General features: G+C 38.6%; 3 protein-coding genes across 9 annotated transcripts; 2 read left to right on the forward strand and 1 right to left on the reverse strand.

Annotated features, from left to right (window-relative positions):
- The first annotated feature begins 6,131 nt into the window (after positions 1–6,131).
- Positions 6,132–8,638, forward strand: LOC103985356 (S-adenosylmethionine decarboxylase proenzyme). Of its 2 annotated transcripts, none has more exons than XM_018826518.2 (3): positions 6,132–6,291; positions 6,806–6,959; positions 7,053–8,638. In XM_018826518.2, the coding sequence occupies exon 3, from the start codon at positions 7,252–7,254 to the stop codon at positions 8,440–8,442; it is 1,191 nt and encodes a 396-aa protein (XP_018682063.2). In that variant the 5' UTR covers positions 6,132–6,291; positions 6,806–6,959; positions 7,053–7,251; the 3' UTR covers positions 8,443–8,638. The 2 variants fall into 2 exon arrangements, with proteins under 2 accessions (XP_018682063.2, XP_009401295.2); XM_009403020.3 differs by having other exon boundaries at positions 6,141–6,291; positions 6,790–6,959.
- A 3,126-nt stretch (positions 8,639–11,764) lies between these two features.
- Positions 11,765–22,822, reverse strand: LOC103985353 (uncharacterized). Of its 6 annotated transcripts, none has more exons than XR_010496369.1 (11): positions 22,579–22,822; positions 21,803–22,117; positions 21,535–21,659; positions 21,357–21,453; positions 21,164–21,273; positions 19,377–19,451; positions 17,970–18,078; positions 16,633–16,729; positions 16,502–16,537; positions 13,596–15,456; positions 11,765–13,523 (listed from the first exon to the last, which is right to left on the reverse strand). XR_010496369.1 is itself a non-coding variant. In XM_009403017.3 (7 exons), the coding sequence occupies exons 2-7, from the start codon at positions 21,870–21,872 to the stop codon at positions 18,028–18,030; spliced, it is 528 nt and encodes a 175-aa protein (XP_009401292.1). In that variant the 5' UTR covers positions 21,873–22,117; positions 22,579–22,822; the 3' UTR covers positions 17,857–18,027. The 6 variants fall into 6 exon arrangements, 1 of the variants encoding a protein (XP_009401292.1); XR_010496368.1 differs by having other exon boundaries at positions 16,633–16,807; XR_010496367.1 differs by having other exon boundaries at positions 16,502–16,729.
- Positions 12,378–15,419, forward strand: LOC135637760 (putative leucine-rich repeat receptor-like serine/threonine-protein kinase At2g24130). The gene is made up of 2 exons (XM_065150531.1): positions 12,378–14,901; positions 14,983–15,419. The coding sequence occupies exons 1-2, from the start codon at positions 12,381–12,383 to the stop codon at positions 15,417–15,419; spliced, it is 2,958 nt and encodes a 985-aa protein (XP_065006603.1). The 5' UTR covers positions 12,378–12,380.
- Positions 22,823–22,891: the final 69 nt, after the last annotated feature.

Raw genomic sequence — 22,891 nt, forward strand, 5'->3', positions numbered from 1 at the left:
CCACGACTATGGTCGCGAGTCTGTGGGCTGAACGGGCTGTCTTCGGCTGCGTACCCGTACCAGCAATTCATACGCCTTCAGATTACGCCAAGAATACTGTTGAGATAATAGTTGTCACTCCGCCTCGGCGCGTGAACTTAGTTCGTAAAGACTGCGCGTGAGCTACGCGAAACTGTCACGATCAATTTATGCTCATTGGAAAAAACATATCACAATTAAAATGTCGTGTCGCATTTCGCTGCATGAAGTGTTAAAATAATAATTAAAAAATAATCAGAAGGCAAATATGTTTTTTTCTTTGTTATTATTATTATATATATTTTTTCCACAATTTATTGAATCCATCCTATTATATTGTAGAGCGATGCTTCCCCAAATTATTAGTTGTTTAAGCTACCCAGCATGGCACCCACATAGTGATTGGATCAGCAGTGGGACCCACATGAGTTCGAACAATGGTGAGACGAGTAGTGGCAGTTCTTTGTATATGCTGAGTTGTCATGTATTTGACTTCGATTAGATACTGAATCATTAAGGTTCGACTTAATTGGGTTGTAATGATTAGATACTGAATCATTAAGGTTTGAAATCACTGTCAACTTAACTGATGAAAATATAATATGTGTATAAATAATATTAAAAATAATAGATAAAAATATAATATTAATAATTGTGTTGAATGATGACATCGTAAATGATTGTTGTGGTCAGCAATAACGACACGATGATTGATTTTATCGTCTGAACATCAACGATGAGAAGAAAGAGGAGATAAAACAGTAATCCATCTATGTCGATGTCGGAGGAAGAGAAGTGATACATCTGCGTCGATGTTGCACCACTCTATCTTTTTTTTCTCCTATGTGTTGCTTTACATTTGCATCACTATGAGAGGAGAAAGAGGAGATAAATGAGACATCAGCATCATCGATGATGAGAAGAGAGGAGACAAGTGAGGTAGAGTGCTAGAGAAGGCAAGTGAGGCAGGATCTGTGTCAATACTAAAGGAGTAAGAGAAGGCAAGTGTCTTATCATTGTCTTTTTTTCCTTTTTGTCATTAATGTTCGGATAAACATCGGGAAAGTCGATCACTGCATTGTTGTCATCAACCATCATGACAAGAGCTATCCACGGTGTAAATCTGCCACCATCATTGAAATTATATTTTTATTAATTATTTTTATATATTTCATATATGTGTTTTCACATATTATATCTTCTATCGATAAAATCGATCGTATCAATTTTAATATAAATCTTTTAAATCTAAAAAATAAAATATTAAAAAGCGTCTAACTAATAATTAGTCTCACTTTTTCATATGTTACAATTAAGACATTCATATATAATTACTGTCAACATAGGATGATGACACGTGGAAAAGATGTCAACACACACCCATATATATATATATATATATATATATATATATATATATATATATATATATACTTTTTGCTTTGTCTATTTTTCTGACTAAGTTTTAACCTTATTCATAGATCCAAATATATTACAGAAGTAAATATTAAAAAAAAATCTATTAATTAAGAGGAAAAAGGTGATAGAGGTTGAAACAACAAAAACAAGTACATATACATACATGATGAGAGAGATGACTCATTGTTGGTGCAAGCTTCCATTTCCTCTTTAATGTTGTTGCACCTTCTTATTTCTCTCTCTCTCTCTCTCTCTCTCTCTCTCTCTATTATCATGTTCGATAAGTCTATGGCGTGAATTTGAGAAGTTGAGATGAGTTGATAAACTATTAATTATATTATCATCAATCTAAAAAGCTTAAACTTGAAAGAGCACACACACATCCAAAATCTAATTATGGATAGCTGATAAAAGTTCAAGCAAAGACATAAAATGAAGACAAAAATAAAATTCAACTCTCTCTAATTATGGATAGCTGGTGGACATCCACATCACTCCTTTAGATGCATTCAAATGGATCCAATTCTCATCTCACATGTTCCCAAAACAATATGTCAATCATGATGAATAAAAGATATAAGATTAGGAGGACATCATCTTCCTCTTATGTTTTTGTAGGGAAAGCAAATCAACAAGAGGACCACTTGCCATTTTTTCTTTGCCTATGCCTAATGACAAAGTATCCAAGGCATAGAGAGAGTAGGGTGACAATTGCAAGGAATCATATAGAGTAAATAGGCTTTATCACCAATGATCTTTTGGAATGTCCTTTTGACAACTTGAAAGAAGATGCTTGGGATCAATGTGATGTTGATGCTATAATATATATATTCCTATTATGGCCTCCAATATACACAATGTAACTGAAACTAATTAAAGACAAACATTTCACTTTAGGGTTTTTTTTCATGGCTTGGAAAACTCCAGCAATTCTTGTGTAAATTGATTATGATGTATCAATTGATAAATCATCTAATCGAAAAGAAATCAAATTTTACTTGCCATTTAATTGAAAAGAAAATAGCAAACCTAATGCATCGGGATCCTATCAATATAGGATTTGAAGATGATCAATATATAATTTTATTATTATAAATAAAAATATATTCTTTTAACCTTAATATGATCCTCATAGACATGAAGGAGTAAGCTTATCATTGTATAGTTATTCGCCCTCACTTTAACACTTAGTATAAAGCTTTAAAGAAATAATGCAGAATTTGCTTCAACCATTAAAATTTTGTTTATTGAATCAATTTATGTAAGAATTTTTTATTACCATACATACTAAATTAAATCATAAATCAAGATTCTTTCTAAGTCGAAGAACAATAAAAATATTTTTGGATAACTAGTTGACCAAAGGTATATTTAGAATGCTAACAATAAATTTAGATTGCGTAAAAAAATAAGTCACTACAATAAAAAGGTATTTTTACATATTATTTTTTACTTATATATCCTTGTGATTTATAACTATAGCCATAATTAAACCTATGAACAAAGATCATCATGCTATTGGGAACCTATAATTATGGTTTTTGACATCGTATAATTTTGATTGAATTAATTCATTGATAATTTAAATAATTTCTACCTTCAATAATTTTTTAAAATATTTAGATGAGTTCCGACAAAAAAAAGTTGATCATTGAATAAATTTGAATTATATCTTAAAATAAAACAACAAAAGTATATAATAAAATAAGACTTATATGTATATGATCAATTACATTGATGAAGTAGGTGCGTGAGACTTATCAAGATGTTCAATTTTAATATCACCAATCTCGAATCTAACGAGTTCAAAGGTCCATAAAATATGTTGACGTAGCATCATCTTCTCACCCACCATGTTAGACTGAATCAAGCTCATGTTTGAGGCATAAATTAGACTAATAAAAGATTATGAATATTTGATTATAATATCATTTAGATGAGTCCAAAATGGATCCTAATGTTGACTATAACTTACGTAGATATAGTAGGATCGGGTCTTATTCATCACAACAATCCATATCATATGGTCTAAGAATGTTAATATTCTTTTCCTTAGTTGTTTCTTGTTTTAATGGCTAAGTGAGCCACTATGGTGAAACATATTTATTCTTTAGAATTTTTTTTATTTTATAAATATTATATTTATCACTTTATATATATATATATATATATATATATATATATATATAGGTGTCTTTATTTAGGTATAATTCTAGATTTAAAATTTTATTTCAAACCTCGATTAAGATCTCAAATTAACTTGAGTTTCGAAGTGATTGCATAAGTATATCCTCAATGCTAACTTTGTAGGCCTCAATGCTAACTTTGCAAGTGACAGACTTACCTAAAGAGAATTATTTTGAAGGATGAGTTCTCAATATATGAAAATTTTTAGGAAGTAGGCCAGATTAACTCAATTTCATGACATAGATTGATGATAAACTTTAACACTAATAAGTACAATGTGAATTTGTGTGTGGCCTAAACATTCTTCTCCATATGAAATAATTTGAAAGTTTAAAGATTAGATTCATGTCCTTATAAAATTACAAAAAAATATATTAATTAATAATCAAATATAACAAAGATACTTTTGGATGACAAGTATATTGGTTTAGTTTAGTTTATGGATCAATAAATCTAAAAAAACATTAAATCATTCAATTTCCATCCTTTTCTATCTATTTCAGTCTTTCTTTTATTTTTGTTCTTTCTCTTCAGTGCTCTGCATTGTAATCTCATTGTATCTTAGAAGGAATTGATTTATTAGACAATTTTAAAGTTTATTTATAAATTTTAGATTTGAAGCATCCAACACAATCAATCTGTCTAAGATAAATAACATAAACGTCTAATATGATCAAATCATTCATTTTTATGTAATATATTTATCTTAGAAAAAAAATATTCCAAAGCATCCAACGTGAATAAAATATTTATTTACGTAAGATACAGTGGTGTAAGAAAAAAAATATCCTATGCATTCCAATGTTATCAAAATATCTCCTCTTTTTTTAAACCGATATATCCACCCATAATTAATCATTCATTTTCATAATCAATCTGATAAATAAAATAAATATTCAATATGATCAAATCATTCATTTCCATATGATATATTTGTCTTAGATAAAAATATTCGAAAGCATCCGACATGAATAAAATATTTATTTACGTAAGATACACTGGTGTAAGAAAAAGAATATCGTAAGCATTCTGATGTTATCAAAATATCTTTTTTTTATTTTTTAACTGATCTATTGATCTATAATTAAAAAAATATATTTGATGCATGGAACTTGACTAACACATCTTCTTTATACACAATATTATTATATCATTCTAAGTTTCAAGTTATTATGGGCTTAGATAGATACTACATAAGATATACTTTTGTTAAACATAAACTTAAAAGAGGTAAAATATAAAATTCACTAATTTTTTATGGACATAAATATACAATTGTGCCTAATTAATACATTTAGAATAAGAAAGTAATTAACTGAACGCTGTACTATGCTTCAACATCAGAAACACGTTAGGAGATTACACATGAATCCTAATCTGACGCATCAAATCCACCATGGCATGTCAAAGTCAAAGCGCAGTCCACCAAACTACACCAATCACAGCCCACGAATCCGTGGGACCCACGCCCATCTATTGGTCTGTGGACGCAGGGCGTTTGGTGCCACGTGGACTCCCGTGGACCACTGCAGGAGTATGTACGTTCGCGGAGCACGACTGCCACCAGAATCCGGCCAGGGAGCCAAAAATAATTCGATCCGATTCCCGAGGAAAGCGGTCGATTTCGTGCGGATCCAATCGCCCGTGATGTGGCCGAATTAGAGGCCGTGAATCAAAGCGGCAATTCATGGATCTCAGAAACCCGCGAATGTTTGACCCAATTATCTCGATGATTAAAGTCATAATCTCACTATTTGTTTGCTAATCTCCTTTCTTCATGCTTTCAATGTACAATGCATACGAAGATTATGGATAATCATTACACCTGGGAAACGCGTTCACCTCGGAATTCGCGTTTCCCTTTTCCCCTTGGTCATCTGAAGCGGCTGCCGGAACCTTCTAAACCGTCTACCATTGATCTCCGTACCCGTCGGTCTATCACGAAGCAGAATTGGGACCCACAATGTGAACGTCGCTGAAAGGCCATTAACGAGGCGAGTACGAAAACGGGTGGGTTAATGAGCGTGTCGAAGCGTCGTTCTCTTTTTGCTCTTTATCTCATGAGTCAGAGCTGACGCGAAATGGGTATCGTACATCAGAAGCATAACTTTTCCTGCCATTTATAATTCACCATGCCTATCATTGGCTAATCTTTGGTCCCGCAAGCGGGACCCGTTTGTTGCCAACTCAGAGACGTGGGTTGGAGTGTTAACCGATGAGTAGAAAAACTAGCGCTCCTACCAGATTCGGGAAGAGTATTTTTTCGCACCCGTTTTGTTACCCTGCCGAGATTTAAGTCCCAAAAGCGGGGCCCGCGACACTCGTGGCTGATACCTGAGATGGGAACCCAAACAACGGGTGCGAAAAGAGAGGTGGTTGTAACAGATCAGGAAAAGACGGGGGGCGGTCACAGCTGGCCCTAATTCCCACGCACCCAACACCGGGAATTTACCGATTCCTTCGGCGTTTCCCCCTCCTATCTGCTATTTAAAGCCCCTCTGCCTCTCCCTCTTTCTCCTCACCCACCTCTCGGCGCCGCTTCCTTTGCGTTTCTCTTGTCTCTGTCCTGCCCTCCTCCGTGTTGCTCTTTCACCACCCATCTTAGAGGCGAATCTTTTGCGAAGAACAGATCGCCGGCGAGCCGCAGACCCTTCTCGCCTCTAGATCGTATGTTTTCTTGCGACAAAAAAAGACCACGTTTGTTTCTTTCGATCTTCCTATTTCTTTTCGGGAATTAAATATGACCGGCGTTCGTTTCTATCCCTAATTTTCTATATTTTGTTTGGTTTCTTTGTGATTTTCCTTTTTTTTGTGTCTGAAACTTTTTCTTTAGTCAGGTTCTTGGTTTTCTCGCTTCCGGCCGGTGTTGTTGGCTCCCAGTTTGTAAGTTTGAACGGTTCTTGTTCGTTCGTATTTATCTTCAATCTTTTGTGTTTTTGGCGGATCCTGTTCTTCCTCTCTTTTGTCTTTTGGTGCTTCGCCATAGATTGATTTTTTTGGTCATTTGTTGATCTATTCTTTGATCTTTTTTGCTTCTTGATGTATCCTGCTTTCCTACTCTTCGCAATCGTGTTTAAAGATTTCTCGATTCTCTAGCCAACATCAAAACATTATTTTTCTTCTCGTGCATATCGATTTTGGTTTTGATTCTCATTGCGTTGTTAGTCTTATCTTTTTGCAGAAGTGTGGATGAATTAATGGAGTCTAAGGGTGGGAAGAAGAAGTCTAGCAGTAGTAGTAGTTCATTACAGTACGAAGCTCCCCTCGGCTACAGCATTGAAGACATCCGACCGCACGGTGGAATCGAGAAGTTCCAGTCTGCTGCTTACTCCAACGTAAGAGAAAAAGATTGAATCTTTGCTTAGTTTTAGCTGTGTCCATGTCAATTCAGACAATTTTCTTGTTCTCATCATTTCGATCTTTCGCAGTGCGTGAGGAAGCCATCCTGATATCTCCTCAGATGTCCCCTTCGGTAGAGTAGGATTTCCCGTGCTTTTGTTTTTGTTCCTCGAGCTGTTTACGTATCTCTGGCTAGCTGCTTTCTGATAATCAAACATCTCTCAATCTCTCGTCTTGTCTCCCACTCTCTTCTCCATCAACCCTCTCTGTAGTTCTTGCACTCACCCGATGACATTCTCGATGGGTGGTTCCCCGCACCCTCCCCCTGTTTCGCCAATTGGGTTCGAGGGGTACGAGAAGCGCCTGGAGATTACCTTCTCTGAGGCGCCCATCTTTGTCGACCCCCAGGGTCGTGGACTGCGCGCCATCTCGCGTGCGCAGATCGATTCTATTCTTGATTTGGCACGGTGCACCATCGTGTCTCAACTGTCGAACAAGGACTTCGATTCGTATGTCCTCTCTGAGTCGAGCCTCTTTGTGTACCCCTACAAGATCATTCTCAAGACCTGTGGGACGACAAAGCTCCTCCTTTCCATTCCCAGAATCCTTGATCTTGCTGCAGACCTCTCGCTCTCTGTTCTCTCTGCAAAGTACTCTCGTGGGACCTTCATTTTCCCCGGCGCGCAGCCATCTCCGCACCGCAGCTTCTCTGAGGAAGTCTCTGTCCTGAATGGCTTCTTTGGCAGCCTCAAGTCCGGCGGTAAAGCTTATGTGATTGGTGATCCATCGATGCCGAACCGGAAATGGCATATATACTATGCTACCCAGAAACCTGAGCTGCCTTTGGTTACTCTGGAGATGTGTATGACCGGGCTGGACGCTGAACGCGCATCGATCTTCTTCAAGAACTCAGTTGATGGCAATAATTCTTCTGCGAACGAGATGACAAAGCTCTCTGGGATCTCCGACATCATTCCTGAGATGGAAATATGCGACTTTGATTTCGAGCCCTGTGGATACTCCATGAACGGGATTCACGGTCCAGCACTCTCTACAATCCATGTGACACCTGAGGATGGTTTCAGCTACGCGAGCTACGAAGCCATGGGGTTCAACCCTTACTCCTTGAACTATCACGACCTGGTCGAAAGAGTCCTCAGGTGCTTCGGCCCTTCTGAGTTCACCGTTGCAGTCACCATCTTCGGAGGACGTGGGCTGGCTGCCACATGGGCGAAGAAGGTTGATCTGCATGGATATGCTTGCAATGACATGGTGGAGCAGGAGCTTCCCGGTGATGGACTGTTGGTCTACCAGACCTTCGCTTCTTCCACTGCGACGGCAGAGTCACCAAGGTCCATCCTGCATCACTGGGAAGGAGTTACTTTGGAGAATGCAGTAAAGGATGGCAAAGGAGGAGTCTTCTCAGAACGTGAGGTGCTGGTGGAGAAGGGAGGGAAAGATGAGAAGGGGAGATTATGAGAAAGGTGTTATATTCCTGTTTGCCTGTTGGTCTTTTTTGGCAAAGCAGCCGGCCAGGCTACTATTAGTATATGCTTATGTGAATAAGAACTCTGGGTGGTTTGCTGTGTCTACCACAATGAGTTTGGAGTAATAATCAAATGATGCTATCTTGGTGTGGAACAGAGTTGGATATCAATAAAAAAAAGCTTTATTTTTTGTGGTTTACAATGTGATGTATCATTTATGCAGAGATGTGATGATGATTGTTGAGCTTTTCATGGTTTGGATTGTTGTATGCTTTTTTGGAACAAGAAAGCAGTGTGCATTGCATGAGAGGGGGAAAAGAGTAGTAGGTTGATCCAATCAATGGTTCAAGTGCTACATGTAAAAGACATACTTGAGGTCTTGTGACATTTCTGAAGAACAATGAAGCTTCTGAGCTAACTGCAATCCAAACTTTGTATTCCTTCTTCTTAACTTGATCTCTTTGTGCAGATACAGAAAGACCAGCAAACAGAAGAAAGCTGTGGTTGAGGCATTAACTCAGCAAGAACACTGGAAAAACAGAGTGCATCTTTCTGAACTGGGAAGCTTTGCTTACTGGATCATGAATTGGGCAAGGCAGATCACAATGTGCAATTCCTCGAAGGGCAATAGAAGCATTGGCAATCAGTCGATCTTAACAGAGAGAAAGAATAAAAAAAACAAAAAATTCATAAATTCATGGAGTAGAACCAGAACCAAAGTATTGGCAAAGAATTCATGCAAGCTTACTACATACCAAAAAGAAAAAAAAGATCAGATTCAGCTTTTGTCTTTCTGTTTCATTGCTATGATTCACCAAATAAGCTGCATTTCTTATATAGAGCAAAAAAAAAAAAGAAGGGTTCAGAGAAGAAAATGAATCATGAAACATAAAGAACTGTGAACAAGGAAGCAGGCTTAGCAACATTGTGTTTCTTCTTCTCAGATTCATTTCATCTGTTCTTACCCCGCAAATAAACCTATCGAAACTAACGAAAGAGGACCAACAGAAGAACTTAGTATTAGGTTGAGCTTCATGTGTACCTATCCAGGATTTGATTCTCGGATCATGCTTAATCCTTTGAAGAAGATGTGCAGCCTTAAATGAGAAAGATTACGATTACCTCACATCAGATGGGCTTACTATCATGAGTTTGAACATAAAACTCGGGTGAGAGAGATTATGACACCTTGTTTAGCATATTGTTAACTTAAGACTTATAACCATGTACAGGAAGAATTTACTATCATCAGCTATGATTCTCATACAGGCTTCAAATATAAACTGAAAAAGAAAGAACCATACAATATATGATGATGCCAAACAAGAGAGGAAATCTTGTTGTATTTTGCGTTAGACCAAGTGAAAAATTTTCTTTTCCTTGCATTTTACAAAAAATTTAGATTTTTCGATATAGACAGAGAATGCCGAACTATGTAAATCGTGTATGCTTTTCTTTGTCTTATATTTATTGATCATCTTGATTATTGAATTGAAACTTTTCTTGCCTGACAACATCAAGGATATCAAATCCAACTTCAGATTCATCTATCTCCTCATATCAGATTTGTTGGAGGAGGAGAGTTTGATCAAGCAAGATCTGAGCTCTGTGGATGCTATCTTTGCAACCATTGTCAAAATCTGCATCAACTCAGTCAATTCACTACAGACAGAGCATCCATTTTAACAATTGCAAGGGGTACACATGCATCAAAATGGTTTAATTAATATGAACAAATTGGATTGCTTTGAGCTTTCAGAGGTGACATTCCAAAATACATCTCTGGTTGCTCTCAAAAGCCTAATGCTTCTCTGCAATGATATGTTTGCCTGCATATTCTTCAGACAACATTCTATATTGTTCTGCGACAGGGCCATGCCAATCTTATCTTTAATGCTGTCCTATATTATCACTTAGTGTGACACAGCATGCCATATGTGAGTGGACAGCTTGATTTGCTGCTCAAATCATCTCAGCAAATAGGTGATGTGTGTTTGACATCAACCTTGTTTCTGACATTATACTAATGAGATACTTTCAGATTATAGTGATTCCTCATCTGCTTTAGGATTGACATTTAGTTTGATAAGTGTCCTCTTTTTCTCCTTCTTTATGCAGAAAATTAACAGACATCCTCTGGAAGAACTTAATCTCACTGAAAAAGATAAGTAGGAGAAAAAGGGAAAAGAAAAAAGCAGGCAATGAATTTGATCCTTTCTCTATTTTATGCTTATCTAACATGAATCTTCATAGTTCTTCATGGCCTTACTGATGTTATCATGAAATTATATGACTTATTAGGCTTAAATCCATCTATACCAGTATCTGAGCTCTCTGGAAACAATCTCAAGAACTTCCAACTCCAACACAACTTAGGTGATCTTGTAGAATTCAAGAAATTAATCTCACCAAGGTCATTGAAATTTAACCTAATAGTTCAAGAAAATGTGATCCTGACTTATGGCTAAAAGCTTTGAATTGAACAGATGGTAGAAGCATAGATAGGAATCCTAATAAATTAGGGTGGATGGTTTTAGATCTTAATCATGCCTCAATCTGTAAGACACAATCATACTTGGGTTGAATGCTTGATTAATCTAGATATTATTAGCCCACAAAGGCATCCTAAGATGGAGGGTGGAGGGTAGAACAATCCATTAGAGATAAATAATGACTTCAGCATGGATTAGTTTTCAATATCATCTGAAGGTTTCAACTTTAGCAAAGTGGAGATTTTAACACATCTCTCATCTCTCTTAGAAAGTGATCACATTGATCACTACCCACACAACAAGCTCTCAAAGCCTAAATCTTTAGATGCTTAAAGTTAAACCTACCCTACAGTAGTAGATTCCCAGTGATGATTCAGTGGGTAGAAGAAGCTGTTAAGCTTTGTGTTTCCCTTCTTATATTTCTTGAAGGGTTACATCCACTTACATGATGGTGTTATGATAAGAAAAATATTCACCTACTAGTGACTGGACATGTAATAGCATAATTAGTAGTGAAAAGGTAGAACCCAGTCAATAACCAGAATATATGGATATCAATTCAAAATAACAGTTCGAAGAATAATATGAAAACAAGGGGAAAAAAAATATTTAACTAGTATCAAGGAATATTCCTTCGATTAACTCGTTATAAAAAAAATCATTAAGGTACAATAATCAAGGTTAGTGATGATTTATTCTATCTTTTTTAATTACTGATTTAAGTAACGGATAGACCACGTCGGAAAACCCACATGACCTCAATCTTCATATAGGTTGGTCACAGAGCTAGCGTTCGATCCCACATCATACTTCTTGCGTATGTAATCTCGAACCGAATTGGATTGATGCAGACATCATTATATTACTGAAAAGTTATGTCAAAAAACAGTCTGTACTCAAACTCAGAACCCTAAAACAAAGACCTCTCTTGAGATCTGCTAGAAAAAAGCTAGGTTATGAGCTTGCTGCATTCACATTTTCTACTAGTGTGACAAAATTTGACCTGGTGTCATGTTTTTCTACCCCTCTATGGTACTCCCACTATCATGTTGAGATTCCAAGTCCCACAAAGAACCCACCTGGTTTCATGATTTGAGCTAATGAAGTGTTTCTTGCAGATGATCACCTCAAGCACTAATTGAGCACCAGAGATTAGATGGCACTCTGCTTTCTCCCAAAGTCAGCATTACTGTGTTATTGGAAACTCATCATTCTCATCCACTTCCTTCAACAGGAAGCTCTGATATGGCTGCACTTTCCTGGTTGAGCCACCACTTTGATTCCACAAACTACAATATCTTGGATCACATAATTATTACTACTTGGAAAGGCTTGCAGTCAACCATATCTCATCCTGTTACTACCTGATTCATTCTTCTACCAGTTAAAGAGATGATGCACAGCTACATATCATGCACTGGTAAGCATGATACAGTTCATGGTGATGAAGCATGCCATCTTTCTCCTCCTCCTCCAAAACATTGCCGCGGCCGAACACCACCGCCTCCTGCCTAACCGGCAGCAGCCAATCCAGCAGGAGAAAGCTGCCCTCTTGGCCTTCAAGAGCTCGCTCACACTGCAGTCCCAACTGGTTCTCCCAAACTGGAACGAGACCACCGGAGTTTGCCAGTTTGTGGGCGTCAGATGCAACCGGCGGCATCTCCATGTCAAGTACCTCGTCCTCCGCCGCCAGCTCATCTCCGGCGCCCTCTCACCGGTCCTCGCCAACCTCACCGGCCTTGACACGCTGGACTTGTCGGAGAACCACCTCACCGGGCACATACCGCCGGAGATTTCCTACTTGAGAAACCTCACCATCCTCGATCTCTCGGGGAACCTGCTAAACGGTACGATTCCTCCGTCACTCGCCTACCTCACCAAGCTCGGCTACCTCAACATCCGCAGCAACAAGCTCGCAGGGCAGATTCCAGACGCCATCTTCCACAATTGCACTCACTTGGTTGTCGTCGACCTCTCCGACAATGCTCTGTTTGGTGAGATCCCATCGGAAGTGGGAACGGGTCTTCAATATCTGCTCATCCTCAATCTCTACATGAACGATTTGACCGGACGATTACCTCGGTGGCTTTCGAACTCGTCGCGCCTGCTTCAACTGGACGTGGAGAACAACTACCTTTCAGGTGAGCTGCCCACCGAGACAGTGCGGGGAATGAGTGAACTCGAAGTCCTTCACTTGTCTCACAACAATCTGCTAAGCCATGACAGCAACACTAACCTCGAGCCCTTCTTCTTAGCTCTCTCCAACTGTTCCCACCTCCAGGAGCTTGAGATGGCAGGGCTCGGTGTTGGTGGATCGTTGCCACCCAGGATCGGTGAGGGTAAGCAGAATCTGTCCATCGTCAACATGGAAGACAACATGATCTCCGGCCAAATCCCTCCTGACATCTCAAACCTCTCCAACCTGACCCTGTTGAACCTGTCGAGCAACCTTCTAAATGGGACGCTCCCAAAGGAGATCTGGCAGCTCCCGAAGCTGGAGAGATTGTTTCTGTCCTGCAACTTCTTCGTCGGGTTTATTCCCTCCGAGATCGGAGGTCTCGTCTCGGTTGGTCTGCTTGATCTGTCAGAAAACATGCTCGCTGGTGAAGTACCGAGCAGCATCGGAAACCTTGTTCGGATCAGTGAACTGTACCTTCACAAGAACCAGCTCTCTGGATCGATACCTGCAACACTCGGGCGATGCATGAGCTTGAACAAGCTGGACCTGTCGTATAATAGATTGACAGGGAGGATTCCCCCGGAAGTATCAGGCATTGCGAAGATATACTTCAACCTGTCGAACAACCGGCTGCGGGGGCCTCTTCCGGAGGAGCTGGGCAAGATGGATCAGGTGCAAGAGATCGATCTGTCCGCGAACAAGCTCGCCGGCGAGATCACCTCTCGGCTCTCGTCTTGTGCTGAGCTGAGGCTGATCAATCTGTCACATAACCACCTCAGAGGACAGCTTCCGACCGCACTTGGTCATCTCCAAAACCTCGAGACGCTTGATGTTTCCTTCAATTACTTGGATGGGGAGATCCCGTCGAGCCTCAACGGGTGCGCCGGTCTCACCGTGCTGAATCTTTCGTACAATGACTTCAATGGATCGGTGCCCACCGGTGGAGTCTTCTCGTCGTTCACCGACCTCTCCTATCTCGGAAACCCTCACCTCTGCGGGTCGGTTGTCGGAAGGACCTGCCCTCGACGCCGACGATGGTCTAATTCTCGCAAGTTCTTGATAGCTGTGGCCGTCGGCGCTTCGGCGGTGGCGTTTGTGCTGACAGTATGCTGTGTGATGGTGGTTAGAAAGATAAGAGGCATGGGCATAGGGAGGGCAGGGGATGGTTTTGGTGGTTCATCGCCGGTAGTCAGGTCGAGCTACCCTCGGATCAGCTACCGGGAGCTTGTGGCGGCGACGGAGGAATTCGATCAGGGAAGACTGGTTGGGTCGGGAAGCTATGGGCATGTTTACAGAGGAGTCCTGAGAGATGGAACCGTTGTTGCAGTGAAGGTGCTGAACCTGCAAGCGGGTAACTCCACGAGGAGCTTCAACAGAGAGTGCCAAGTTCTGAAGAGGATCAGGCATCGGAACCTGATGAGGATCATAACGGCATGCAGCCTGCCGGACTTTAAGGCGTTGGTGCTGCCGTTCATGGGGAACGGCAGCCTGGAGAGCCGCCTCCATTCGGGCTCTGCCGAGCTGAGCTTGATTCAGAGGGTGAACGTCTGCAGTGACATCGCGGAAGGGATGGCCTACTTGCACCACCACTCTCCGGTGAAGGTGATCCACTGCGATCTGAAACCCAGCAACGTGCTTCTCAACGATGACATGACCGCCTTGGTCTCTGACTTCGGGATTGCAAGGTTGGTGATGAGTGTCGGAGTTGGGAACACGGCGGAGAACACCGGGAGTTCCACCGCCAACATGCTCCGTGGCTCCATTGGCTACATTGCTCCAGGTCCTCTCTCTCTCTCTCTCCCTCCCTCTCTCTCTCTCTCTCTCTCTCTCTCTCTCTCTCTCTAATGCGCATGTCGTACAGAATATGGATATGGATCGAATGCGTCAACGAAGGGGGATGTGTACAGCTTCGGCGTGGTAGTGCTGGAAGTGGTCACCGGAAGGAGACCCACCGACGAGATGTTCGAGGGCGAGATGAGCATGCACGGGTGGGTGAAGAGCCACTACCACGGCCGCGCGGCGGCAATCGTCGATTCCGCGCTGGCGAGCGAGGTGCGGCGGCAAATGCCGGAGGTGCAGATATTGTGGGAGGCCGCCATTGGAGAGCTGCTGGAGCTGGGCCTGCTGTGCAGTCAGGAGAGCCCATCGTCCAGGCCGACGATGATGGACGCCGCCGACGACTTGGGCCGGCTGAAGCGGTCTCTCGCCGGCGACAGCACCACCGCCACCTTCGCCTCCTCTCTTGGCCTCTCGTCCTCCGTCTTTGGGGAGACGAGCATGTCCAACTTCGGCGACTAGATCATTGAATTCCTCAGCGCAAACACAATTCCTCTCCCTGTAAAAGGAGGTCAGCTAATTTGATCATAATGTGATTACTTGTTATGTTACTAAGAATTAAAGGAGTGAACGAGAGATGTTACTTGTTACTTGTTATGTTATATATATATATATATATATATATATATATATATATATATATATATATATATATATATATATATATATATATATATATATATATATATATATATACATATATATATATATATATATATACATATATATATATACATATACATATATATATATATATACATATATATATATATACATATACATATATATATATATACATATATATATATATGTATATATGTATATATATATATATATATGTATATATGTATATATATATATACATATATGTATATATGTATATATATATATATACATATATATATATGTATATATGTATATGTATATATGTATATATGTATGTGTATATATGTATATATGTATGTATATATATGTATATATATATATATGTATATATGTATGTATATATGTATGTATATATATATATATATATGTATGTATATATATATATACAAATATATAAAGTATATTAAGATGTTGAATATCTTAGCTGATTAAGAAGATCTGATCAAAATTCACTTTTACTATTTAAACAAAAAGTATATTAAAAAAAAGACAAGAATTTGATTTATCCTCATGAATAAATATGAATAATCAACCCAAATATTAATAGGGGATGCATGAGTAAAACTAATACTAAAAAGTGATTAAAAAATAACATCATATTGAGTATGAGTCACCATCTAACAACTTAATCTTCTAAGTTAATCTCAAATATCTTACTATTGACTTTATAATTTAAATTTCTAACAAATATTGAAAGGAATGGCATTATGAGCTCCAATTATGTGATTATAAACTTAAGTGGGACTTCACCATAATTGAGTTGTTAAAATGGAAACAAACCATTGTGAGTTCATAATTTACTCTAACAAAGTGGGCACCATTCAATGATGTAATGCTGATAGCAGGCTTAAATTAATATAATCACATGAATGGCTAACCTCATGACATCAAGCTTATCAACAGTCTAACCAGTCCTGCAGAGAAAGAAGAAAGAGGTGGAGCACTAGAAAAAGCCAAACCAATACTTTGTAAGTTTGAACCTTGCAATAAGGTGACAGGATCCATATACATGTGGGAGAAATGGAGGAAGGCCACCCATCCATTGTGTCTTCTTTCTTTTCCTTTTTGATGTGCATCAGTGGGTGCTGCTCTCCAGCATCCTTGAGCTGCACAATAGTGGGATGCAGAATCTTTGTTCAGCCAATCTCACTGGTAGTGGCTGCCCTTTTCTGATGAACCATTTACTTCATTGGAATGTCAAGTTATCAGCATCTTAAAAATTACTACAAAGTGATGCTGATGCAATCAAGTGTTGTTTTTCTTGTAGCAGATATCATGTTTCATAACAGTGACATGGCATCCCAATTTAATCCTACATGGAAGGATGATAAAAGCGATTGTACATAAAATTAGATAAATCTATTGTCATTAGCTTAAACTATAGCAATTTAATTGATGTGGTATAGGTATATGAAGTTAATATTCAGTTTTTCTATGCAGTTGGGTTCAGTTTTCAAGGAGTAAATTACTCAAAATTGGCATTTAGTTGTGATCTAAAATATGACACACCTTTACAAACTGAGAACTAAATGCTTAAAACATTATAATTTTCTACTAACACAAATTGAATAGATGATAAGACAAGAAAAATCTTTTGCTTGATATGCAATACCGTACTGTACCGATATTTCGAGGTTGGCTCGGTACGGTACGATACCGTGTACCGAGCGGTATACTAGGCGTACCAAGCGATTTTATATATTTCTTTCTCTTACTGTAGCATTGTAGCATTGCTACAATGTAAAACTGTAGCATGTTCCATCCGGTAGTGGGTGGTCCGCGTACCGGTATACCGTCGGACCGGTACATACCGCCCATACCGGACGATACCATTCGAAATTGCATACCATGATATCAAGTATGCTACCAAGAAGGATTTGCCACCAAAATAATTAACTCTCAAACCATATCAGAACAATGGCACATTTGGACCATTTCTGTCGTGCAGAAAGCTCACCAAAATTGACTGTCTTACCTTTGCATAGTTCTATCTATTACAAGCAAAAGGAAAAAGCCTGTAGTCCAATAAACCCCAACTTTTCTTCGCAAGACATGATTGTAGAAAGCACTGCTGAAGGAAACACATTTTAAAACTGTTTTCCTTCTGAAAAACAATCATATCGACTTAAACATCAGAGCTCAATCTAAAAATTAAATATACATGATCATGATGATTGAATCAACAAAGTTCTCCAAGTTTGGAAAAGACCTGACTAGAGCAACACCCAATGCAGAAAAAAGCATACAAATCCTATTACGTGGTCATGAATCTCTTGAAATTTCAACAAATATTGTGAAGAATTAACAGAATTAAAAAAAAGGAGGGAAAGGAGAGATGTATCTTGCTTCATCATCAACAGATCAGACTCTAGTAGGAAAAGATAATATTTCTTGGCAATGCTTCTCAATCAATAGGAACTTCAACCTCCATCTTCAAATCAGAGTTGCCAAGAATCTGCAAGAAAAAAAATTCAAGTACAATATCCCATAGTAATTTCATTGTTGATATGTCAAACAACAGGAAACATAAGTAGACTAAACCAAAAGGATGAATTGCAACAATGGCTAACAATGTGTAAAATAAGAGCACATCAAAGTAGGCAAGAAAACAAGAGAAAGAGGCATGGTTGTACCAAGATGCAAAGTGAAACCTATCAGCCAATGTTATCACATATTGCTGACAACTCAGCCCCATTAATATAACCCAAAAGGCATCTTCATTCTGGTGTTGTTCTCATGGGTCCATCTATGGCGTTGCTTGAAAAGAGTCATTAGGCAGGTGTCAATTACAGGTGAGAGTTGTATAATAGCCCAAACCATTGCTTTGGGGGTTCCAACCCACTCATCAAATCATCTATGCCATGCACATCACAGATACATACACAGCATTTATGCGAACGCATGCATCCACCATACACATGCATATAGGCTTAGACCAATAAACTAAAGAAGCACATTAACTATAACCACCATTTGTCATATGCTTTGCAGAGTACATGACGCATGTCTGCAGACTTGAATACCATAAACATTTATCCGTTAGAAACAGATCTGTTTGATTAGAAGATCAATGAATTTAATAATCATACATCATAATGGCATTTTTTGTGACATTCTTGTAAGTCCATATATATTGCAGCAAGACTGCAGGCAGCAAGCCATCAAAAATATGAAATCCATGTATTTCAAAAGATTGTAACCGTGCTATTATCTGTTCTTAATGGAAATTTAGGAATACATCAAGCATAGTGCAAAACTTTTGCAACATCAAATCACCAGAAGCATTGTGTTTTTGTGTCAAAGTTGCTGGTTTTTGCAGTTCTAGCACTCACGAGCAAAAAGAAATCTTTTTTTTTTTTGGAGAATGTTTCTGCAAATTGAGTGTTCCAAGTGAAAGATCTTTTTTCTTGAATGAAATCTTTTGGGATAACCGATCTAAATTCTGTTCTTGTTAAGTTGACAAACAGGCATGTTACTATCATATAAATATATCATGTTTGGAAATACAGCCAATTCTTTGTAATTTTTGGTCAAAAACAGAAGAATAATGTTTTATGACCCAAGTTTAATATTTAAGACCATGCATTTGAATGGAAACTAAAAAGATGAAATACTATGCAAATACTATGAATGGAAAAAGATGAACCTTAGATCTTTTAACAACAAGAGATACAGATAAATATTTTTCTATTAAAAGAATTTATAACAGACAATATTCCCAGTACCAAAGAATTGACAATTTGACATGCAAACCTTCATGAAGTCAGACAAGACGAGCGATGAATCTTTTGTGTAGCCAGCTTCTTCAAGGACACGGGTCAAAACTTTCTGAGAAGAAAAAGTAGATAATGGTGGGCCAAAAGAAGTATATAAACTTGAACGAGCTTGAGCTATGCTGAAGTATCACCCAGAAAATACAGAAGAAAAACACCAAGAGAATACTTATCAATTGTATATATACATCCAAGTTAAGCAGGTGTTTTATGGTAAATCAACAAGATCTAGACATGAAAACAGTGACATATTAATACCGCATAGAACTTATTCAATTCAACTCACCCATGTTTTCCACAGAGAATTTCAAAAAAGGAGAGCACAGCTTTTTCAGCAAACTGAACTAATTCTCATCCTATCACAACTTTCCAATACAATAATACAGAAATCCCTAATCAACTAGGCCATTCATTAACCATTGTGTTATTAAAGTAATATATTTGTCCAACATGTCATGATGTCCGCATGTCATAGTATCAAATTTTGCCTGGATGGTCTGCACCGGGTAGCATATACCGGTCCAGGCTTGAACAGTCATATATGTTAGATGCAAATTCATAAGAGCACCATGCTATTTTATAGTTCTCTGTCCATTAAAAGAAAGTCTTGTAAAAGATAATTTAAGTGCAAATGTTGCACAACTGCATATCTGTTACAAATTACATGTGTATTATATAAGAAAGACAAGAAACTCATGAAGTTCTTTCTATGAAAGCAAATGGTACAAGCTGGTCAACAGAAACCAGCATGTGCTGTATCAGATTGGTACAAGCACAAGACTTCTGACATGCCATGGATGGGCATAGACTCTTTCAAATAAAGGACTTGTGTAATTCATGAGAAATCCATGCCAAATTGTGCCAGCACATGAAGCAAGCGCCATCTGGAGAAACCAGAAACCCCATGTAACTGGCCAATGGAAGTACCAAATGACCAGAATACATCTAGGACACCTCTCATTAAGAATTGTTAGTTTGCAGTTAAATGTTGTACAACACCCAGTGCTCGAAAAACAATGTCATCAACTATCATAATATATGAGGGTATCCTAGAGTTCTTCTCATGCAAGGTTTGCCGTACCGGACTGTACCGCCCGGTACGGGTGGTACGTACCGGTCCGATAGGCCAGCGGTACACGGACCGCCCCGTACCATACCGAGTACTGTAGCAGTGTACCGTAACACTGTAGCAACGTACAGTGCTCGATACACGTGAGTGTACCGCTCGGTACACCTGGGTGTACCGAGCGGTATACCGTACCGTACCGGTACCGAGCCCGGGTCGAAACACCGGTACGGTACGGTACGGCAACCTAGTTCTGAGAATAAACTAAGTATGAAACTAAAATCTGATCCCATGATGACCTGTTGAAATTTTCTTCATGGTATATTGTCTCTAAGATGTCACATTACGTAAAATCACAAGAAAATAGTTGGACCTAAAGAATAAACTGTGAAATCTCATCAAGGAAGTCATCCTATTCAGTCATTTAGGAAATGCAATTTCTGCCCACTGACCTTAAGGCCTATCATATCCAATTACTTGAAATTTTATTCTTTTCTACCTCAACTTCCACTATAAGTCTGTAGTCATCCAGACAACTTGAATCACATCATGCCACAAATTACTCAAATCTTTTATACATGAATGAAGCCTAAATCTGAAGAACAATAAGATTCCACAAGATTATGAATTTTTCTGAATGTAGTTGCTTAAAGCAGCCACTATTGAATGGAAATACTTAACAACAAGAAATTCTCACCAACCTGCCTCTGCTGCTCGCTTATAAAAGAACCCGTCAAGTCTCGTAATACGCCCAATATATCATCGAATGTGACTCTTCCATTGGAATCAAAATCATAGACCCTGAATATAACTACAAAGAAACAATGTGATGTTCAACAAGAAAGAGAAACACAGATAAAAAAGAATGTATGTAAAAACACTATTAGCAGTCACATTCGATTTTTTGCTGCAAGCTTGTCCGCGGACTGAAAGCAGAAAGGAAAGCAACAAATTCTTTAAAATTTAAGCCGTCCAGCATCCTTAGTAGCCTCTGAAACAAGCAACAAAACCACAGCAATCAAACCACATAGACACATCGAAATTAAGCTCCAAACAACGAGTAGCAGCAAACCTGAGAAAGCGGATTAACTGCGAACTCCGGCACTGACAAGAACTCATCCCCGGGTATAAATCCACTGCTGTTACGATCGAGCTGGCAGAATCTGTGGTACAGAGATACAATCTCTTGCTGCGAAACTAAAAATCCAATCTTTATATTAAAGAAAGAAACTCTGGTACAAAAACAACAAACAAACAAACAACCTAATCAAAGCCCTAGATCGGTCAACATGTAGAAATCAGAACGAAACGGAGAAAAAACTGGGCATAGGGCAACTCACAGGCGTGGTTGCAGTGCTCCTGGACTTCTTCGATGTCGTATTGGGTGAGCATGGAGGAGGTGTTGCCCATCGAGGGAGACGAATTGCGACGAGATAAAGGAGGAGAAACGAAAGGCTTCGCCAATTGTGTGGAATAGAACTCCTAATCCTCGTTCTGCCCCGCTTGAGATCGAGGAAGATGGCGTTTATTCCCAATTTGATGTATCATATATGCACTACTACACAACACCAAGTTTTGTTTTTGTTTTTGGTGTTGTCTTTTCTGGTTTGTATATGTGGCTTTTGTTGTACAACTTATGCAAACATTTCCACTGCCTGAAACATTTTTCTGAGTCAGAAATTTTCTATATTAAAAAAGCAATGAAATAGATCTTAAAACTTTCACTGCATTAAATAAAGAAATACTGAATTAAAGACAGTCTAATCTATCATAATTCAATACACAACACTGCAAGCTGTCCACACTTCATTGCAACATAATAAATGCACTCAACTGCACTTGAGGGCCTACAGCAGATTAAACTTACTGCTACCTGTTGACTGCATCTTGAAGATGAAGGGACACATGATATCATCCTGCTAGCCATGAAACATGGTGATAAAAGACACCTTCAATACTACTTTCATGATGGTATATCAAATCTATTTATTAAAGATTAAGGATTTAAAATTTGATCTGATATATTTTTTAAAAAAATATTGACTAACATGGCAAAATTTTGACATACATTAAAAAATTGTAAATAGAGGTTTTTTTTTGGGTAAATGGCACATACTCCTGCAAATTGTTCCCTTCCTTGGCACAATGAAGTCCAAAATTTAGCCCACCACAAGCAGATGGAAGATGATGAACAATATTCTATCAAATGGTTAAGATGTTTAGGGCCAATTTCATCCATCTACCATTTAGCAGTCCTACAACCAGAGCAAGTGAACAGGTCAAATTTGCATTTTTGATCATTTATTTTGAAGCTGAAGGTCCCAGCTGAGAAGCATTAAAGCCTCATAGACAAGAATAATGATCCAACAACATACAGCAAAATAAAATAAAATTGACATGGAGAAAATTGTAATGCAAGCTACAGCATA

This window comes from Musa acuminata, chromosome BXJ3-5 (genome assembly GCF_036884655.1).
Source record: "Musa acuminata AAA Group cultivar baxijiao chromosome BXJ3-5, Cavendish_Baxijiao_AAA, whole genome shotgun sequence".
NCBI classification, from domain to species: Eukaryota; Viridiplantae; Streptophyta; class Magnoliopsida; order Zingiberales; family Musaceae; genus Musa; species Musa acuminata.

Excerpts from the sequence above, each read along its gene's own strand:
- LOC103985356 (XM_018826518.2), top strand. The coding sequence starts at position 7,252 with ATGACATTCTCGATGGGTGGTTCCCCGCACCCTCCCCCTGTTTCGCCA.
- LOC135637760 (XM_065150531.1), top strand. The coding sequence starts at position 12,381 with ATGGTGATGAAGCATGCCATCTTTCTCCTCCTCCTCCAAAACATTGCC. Across the intron at positions 14,902-14,982 it reads CATTGGCTACATTGCTCCAG|AATATGGATATGGATCGAAT; the intron begins GTCCTCTCTCTC and ends CATGTCGTACAG.
- LOC103985353 (XM_009403017.3), bottom strand. The coding sequence starts at position 21,872 with ATGGGCAACACCTCCTCCATGCTCACCCAATACGACATCGAAGAAGTC. Across the intron at positions 21,660-21,802 it reads GGAGCACTGCAACCACGCCT|TTTCGCAGCAAGAGATTGTA; the intron begins GTGAGTTGCCCT and ends TTGGATTTTTAG. Across the intron at positions 21,454-21,534 it reads CAGTTAATCCGCTTTCTCAG|AGGCTACTAAGGATGCTGGA; the intron begins GTTTGCTGCTAC and ends TGCTTGTTTCAG.